Genomic DNA, 6245 nt, shown 5'->3' with positions numbered 1-6245 from the left:
GGAGGTATAACCATATAATGGCATATATAGAGGTGTAAGAATCTATGGTGTACCGGAAGATAACCATAAAATATGAATTATACTTAAATGATAGTTTTTTAATTAATTTTTAAAATAGTACTTCTTAATTTAATTTTCTGACAAACTATGAAAGTTAAAATTTTAAATTAATTATACAACATTAGCATTATAATTTAAAATTTATAATTTTTTTAATGTTTTATTTTGTTGAAGTGAAATGGGATAGATGAGTGAAAGTATAAATAGATTGGTTTGTCTGGTGAAAATTATTTTTAAATAGATACAGAGTCATTTGGTTAAATTTAAAATAACTATTTGTTAAAATATTATTTATGATTTGCTTTTTAAAAGAAAAGAAAAAACGGTTTATTTAAAAAAAAATAGACAAACAAAAGCAAAAAATAAAAATCTACTTATTTTATGAAAAACTTTTAAATTAAACAAACAGATTAACTTGACCATTATATGTACAATATATACATTCTCCTCTTGGCCATGCAAAAAATTTTTTGTTCTTAAGCAGATTTAATAATATTTAGAATAATATTCATGTGACTAATATTAAAAATTATTTTCATAAATAATGTTTGATGAACATTTTTCATTCTTTGGAGTTCTTTAATTTTTTAGTTAAAAATAAATTAAGGTGAAAATTGAAAGTCATTTTAATTACTACGTGAATATAACATTTCTAACTTGTACAAATAATATAATTTTATTCATAAGGTAAAATGCTATCATTTTTTCTTCTTGTAGAATTTTATTTTATTTTATCCATTTATTGATGGCATACTGATCATGTAAGATAATAAATTTATTTATTTTTAATTCTTTTTGATATTTCTATATTACACAATCCTTTTCACTTTTCACTTTTATACTATTTATAATATTTATTATTCCCACAGTGTATATATAATAAATAATATGTGTGTTTTTTTTCTAATTTTAATCGTCTTTCGTGGTTATTTTTATACTATATTGCTTAATTTAACTATTATATCATTTATGATATTTATTTATTTTATTATTCAAACATTATACTTCAAGTTATTGATATTCATAGATGAAAATTTTATTTTATTGCTATTTTCAATACTTCTAATATTGCAACCATTGCACTATTTACATTATTTATTATTTTTTTAGTACTTTGAAAGTATGATTTTTACTTAAAACAAATGTCATTTTTATTTATTTAAAATTTAAGATTTTTTTTTAAATATAGTAATAGTAAAATACACAATATAAAAAATATTATAATTGAAAGTAAAAATGAAATTAAAATAATTAAACTAAAAGAAAAACTACAGTTTAAAATTTTGGATTAAAGTGGTTGTAAGACAACAGTTTGAGGGACATACTCTGCATTTTTTCACTTTCAAAATTTAATGTAATAGTGCTTCAAAACAACTATCAGATTCTCCAAACATTACAGTAAATGCCTCTAACAAAGAACAACAATTTGCCACAGTAATGGTTGTTTTTTGAGGTTCACAAGGAACATTAGTACATTCATACACAGTGATGTTTATTGCTACATGTTCAAATTCTCTACTAATTTTGTGGTGTCATTTTTTTTATTGAATATTAAAAGTACATTGATGTTAATATATTAAATTTTTTTTAATATACTTTAAAACATTAAAATCAGTGTCTATTAGTGTATTTCAAAGAAAGGTACATCATAGAAACACCATAGAAAAAACCATTAGAAAATCTAAATTCAACATTTACACAACTTCACTGAAGGTGTTGTTTGTATGAAGTTTTAACAGTAAAAGTGATGACACAACAAACACACTCTCATCATCATATCTTACTCCTCATTCTCACCAACCTTGCCAATGTGTCTTGAGCAGCCAAGGTCTGTGCATGGTTATGGCCAAGCATCACAGTTCTGATACTGATGCATGTTCTGCACAGTTCCTTGGCACTGTCTAGATGCCCCCCTCTTGCTAGCAACTTTGCTCTTGTCTCCAGCAGTGTTGCCTTCAACAAGGTCACATCCTGCCACACATATTCATCTACTTTTTGGCCTCTTTGGAGTCTCCTTTTCCAACAAACTGAACCATGGGAAGACCAATCTTGGATTTGAGACACAAAAGATTTCTCAACTTCCTCAAGAGCATTGGTGCACACCCTCAAGAGCTCCAAGGATGAGTTGCATCTTGAGAAAGAGGTGAAGGCTTGAATTGCTAGAGGAAGAGCTGTTCTCTTGATGTACAAAACCATGTCAATTGCCTTCAGCTGCACCAGAGGAGGCTCAGATTTGAACCCAAAAACAAGAAAAGCTGAGGTCCACAAATGATCTGAGTTAACTTGGCTTCCCATTTTCCTCACTCCTTGAATTGCAGCTTTGGCATATTGCAAACCACCTTTTCTTTTGGCAAATGCTTGTGTTATGGGGTGGAAATGAAGCCAACATCCATCATGGTGATTAGCCCTTCTAGCCAGTCCCATTTTCACAAGAATCATTGCTGATTCTTCTTCATTTTTCCATGTCCGTGGTGATAAACAACTTGTTAGGCTCAGAGATTTGGTCCACTTTTTGAGACGGTTTTCCACTGTAGGAATACTCTTTGCTGCATTGGCTAATAAACTGGCTGAAATGGGAGAAGGGGAAAACCAGCCACTTACAAGGAGCATTCTTATGGCCAAGAGGTTCCCTTTAGCTTTAGTTTTCTCCAAAGTTTCCAAACAAAAGAGAAGGGTCTTCATGAGAAAAGGGTTGCTCTTGCACCATTGCCCTTCTGCAATGCTCATATAGCAGGAGTTTGAATCTTCATCCAGTGGCACCTGGTTAATGGCCTCATAGAGACAAGAAGGGCCTATTGAAAGTTCAGCCAGCAGTGAACCAATCATCCACAAACCAAAGCTCAACCTTCCAAGTTTCTCATTGATTTTTTCAAGCAGGTCTATCTCATCTGCCGAATACTCTTTCCTCTTTCTTCCTATCATCAGAATCATTGCATCAGATAATGGCAAAGGTGGAAGCTGAATCGTATCATAGCTCATTACTTTGGACAATCTTGTAGTAACGATCACATGTGTTCCTCCTGTGTTTCTTGGTATCAAGTCATACAGATCCTTCCCTTCCCACCATTCCTCTTCTGTCTCAAGATTGTCAATTATCAGCAAGTAAGGAGTCTCACCAAACAGTTCCCTCTTCACTCTCTTGAATGCCTCAAATTCTTGATCCTCAAAGCTACGAATCCTACCCCTTTCCATTTCAGAATCAGCACCAACATCCAATCCCAAATTGAGAGACAAGTTCAATAAGTTCTGCCTCAGATACCTGGCTTCACCACCAACCCACAAGACCATTTTGTACCTCTGGTGATATCTATGAGCAAATTCTAGTGCCAGCTCTGACTTTCCAATCCCAGAAACCCCATTAATGCAAATCACACTGCTGCACACGCTCTTGTAGTTTCCACTCTTTGATTTCTTATTCTTCAACCTCTTCAAAGAGTTGTTTCCCATGATCGGTTCAACCCAAGCCTCTAAAGTTGGTTCTTTGCTTCTCCCCATTTCTAGACTGATATACCTCCCACACCTAGCTATCACTGGTTCACTTTCCTCATCTGCAAGGCCTTCAGATTGTCCACTTCCACTAGCTTCTCCTTTGGTGAATGCCTTACAATGATCTTGGACTTGTTCCATGCCATTCCCTCGACCGAAAAAAAGACCCTCAATCTCCATAATCTCCTTCTCTCTTCCTACAAAGTACGTGTTCCTTGGAAAGGGTAAGTTCTCAAGTCCTTGTACATTATCCTTCTGCTCAGCATTCTTCCTACCAAGTCTTGCTCTTAAAATACCAGCAGCTTTCGCTATGCAGCTTCGCCAATTACCATCATTGGCTTCTAGATTGAATTCATTGCACTTCATAAGTCCATCTATTGCCTCTTTACATTCTTTGTCAATTGATTTGCAGTTGAGAAGAGCCATAATTTCTGCAGGTCCCGTGTCAAACAAGAGGGGAATCAAGTTCTTCTTTTGAGCAAAGAATCTCACCTCCTCCATGCTAAAATGGTTGAGGAAGCTGGAACTTGTAACAACCACCACTCCAAAAGCCACTGAGCAAATGACTCCATCAGCAATCTCATGACTCTGACTGTCTGAGTACTTTGCTCTGTCAGCAAGCATGCAATCGATCCCTTGAAGCTCAAGCTCAGACTTGAGCCACCTGCAGAAGCGCACCAAGTTGGGATTCTGGCCATGAAACCCAATATAGACATCACAGCTTCTGAGTTTGGCATTGGTTGCAGGTGAGATAGGGCCTTTTGCAAAGGAAATTCTAGGGACTGGAAATGAGAATGAAATGCGTGGAGGAGCCGGTTCAGGAACACATGTCACATACTTGAGCCTTGTGTCAGCAGCGTCATCAGAGAACTCATATTGATCAGAAGGGGGAGTGTAGGAACTGCTAGGCACATCTTCAGGGGTGGAAGGGTTGGTGGTGGAAGTGGCTATTGTTAGTAGTTCTGGTTGGTTTTCCAAAGGAGATCCATTAGGTGGGTCTGGAATAATGGCCCTTGGAGATATATATGGAGACTGCAATGCAGAAACAAATGCTGATGAAGGTGGTGACACAAGAGGAGAACCATAAGGTGATGACTCTATGCCATTGTTTATGTTTGGTGAGGGTAAGTTTGAGTTGTCTAAACTCTCCCCACTTTTGCTGCAGCTCACAATCTTAATTTTAAGTGTGCTAGAGATGGCAGCGTGTGTTGAATCAGTGCCTTTGTTGTTGTCCTCTCTTTCACTTTCCATGAATAAAAACTCTTCAAAGATGGCTAACAAAGGCAGTTGCAGTGACCTTTAGGCTAGATCTCACCATGGATATACATAGCATATTACTCTACACTCTACACTCTGCAACATTTGTTTCTTAATAATTAGCAAAGGCTCTTCTATTGTCTTTGTGGGGCATGGTAGGTCTTAAAAAACCTATTATTTGCTGCTAGAGTACCCAAGACCTGAATAATGTATCTGTGTGGCACTGATTGTGACCCTACAGCATTTGTTTGGTCCTGGAAACATAAATGCAATCCAACAGTAAAAGGCTAAGACACAAGAGTTCTGCATGTGGTAAACAAACTCATCACTTGGATTTTAGCATCTGAAGCTGTGTGTTGTACTACAACAATAGCAGTTGTACTGATTGTTGTGGTGTGAGTTGTGAAGCATCCAAGGTGTTTGCTTGAATGTGAAAGTGGGGAGATGAGTTTCAGCTTCCAGTTTGGCCACGCAACTACTGTTGTGGCAAGGAAACAGCAACAATATCAGCACAGAAAATGTAAGTCACTCTCACATCACTAAGCCAATCATTTTTTTGTATGATAATGCTAACACTTCTGCTCTGAAAACAATGAAGTTACCTCATTTTTCTACCATTTTTTTGCTGAAAAAACAAAACTTTCAATGCCCTTTACTTCTCTGTGTCTCTGCTTGAACTTCAACTTCAACTTCAGGGTACCCTTTGAAAGGAAGAGAAGTAATGGCCCTTGTCAAAGTCCAGGGTACCCTTTTCTCTCTCCTTTATGAAGATGTGCAGAGTATCTAACATGGGGGTTGATTCTCCCAAGTTTGAATTGATCATATAATATTGTTTTCTCTGCCAAAACAAATGCACACATAACAATTAATGAAAACAAGTATGGTGTAGTATTTCAATACTATTATTTCTTTTCATGGCAGAATCAATGGTAATAGTTTAATGCAGTATAGTGCAATTTTCATTTTGTCTTATTCACTTGGCTCTGTATCTTCACATGCTGTAAATCAAAACACCTGCAGTTAAAGTTGTCAATGGCACAAACATCAAAGTTTTCTTCACACCTCACCGATTTTAAGTTTCAAAATTCATCAATTAATGTTTTCCAAACAAATTTATAATCAATAATTGAGTAATTGAACTTTATATTATAATATTATTATGTATTTATATTTTTCAAATAACATCACAACCTGAGTCATTTTATCAACTAAAAGAAGAGTAATGTAATTTGTTCAACATATTCAAATAACTTCAATTTTAAATGAGATAGTTTTTTTTTCAACTTATTTGAATTATATTCGTTTTTATTTTTAGATCAAAATGTTTTATTTTATTTGAATTTATGTACTGTGTTTAAATCTTAAATATCTTTTTATCTATGTAAAATAACATTTCCTTATTTTAGTCTGCTCTTTTATTTAATGTCATCTTTTTAATTATT

The 6245-nt window shown here is 34.6% G+C and overlaps 1 protein-coding gene across 1 annotated transcript; it reads right to left on the bottom strand.

Moving 5' to 3' along the window:
* Positions 1 to 1711: 1711 nt before the first annotated feature.
* Positions 1712 to 5830, bottom strand: LOC114173117. The gene is made up of 2 exons (XM_028057346.1): positions 5406 to 5830; positions 1712 to 5281 (listed from the first exon to the last, which is right to left on the bottom strand). The coding sequence occupies exon 2, from the start codon at positions 4795 to 4797 to the stop codon at positions 1834 to 1836; it is 2964 nt and encodes a 987-aa protein (XP_027913147.1). The 5' UTR covers positions 4798 to 5281; positions 5406 to 5830; the 3' UTR covers positions 1712 to 1833.
* Positions 5831 to 6245: the final 415 nt, after the last annotated feature.

Source organism: Vigna unguiculata, chromosome 1 (genome assembly GCF_004118075.2).
Source record: "Vigna unguiculata cultivar IT97K-499-35 chromosome 1, ASM411807v1, whole genome shotgun sequence".
NCBI lineage: Eukaryota > Viridiplantae > Streptophyta > Magnoliopsida > Fabales > Fabaceae > Vigna > Vigna unguiculata.
Note: the sequence above shows the minus strand (reverse complement) of the source record. Positions and strands in the feature narration are given on the sequence as shown.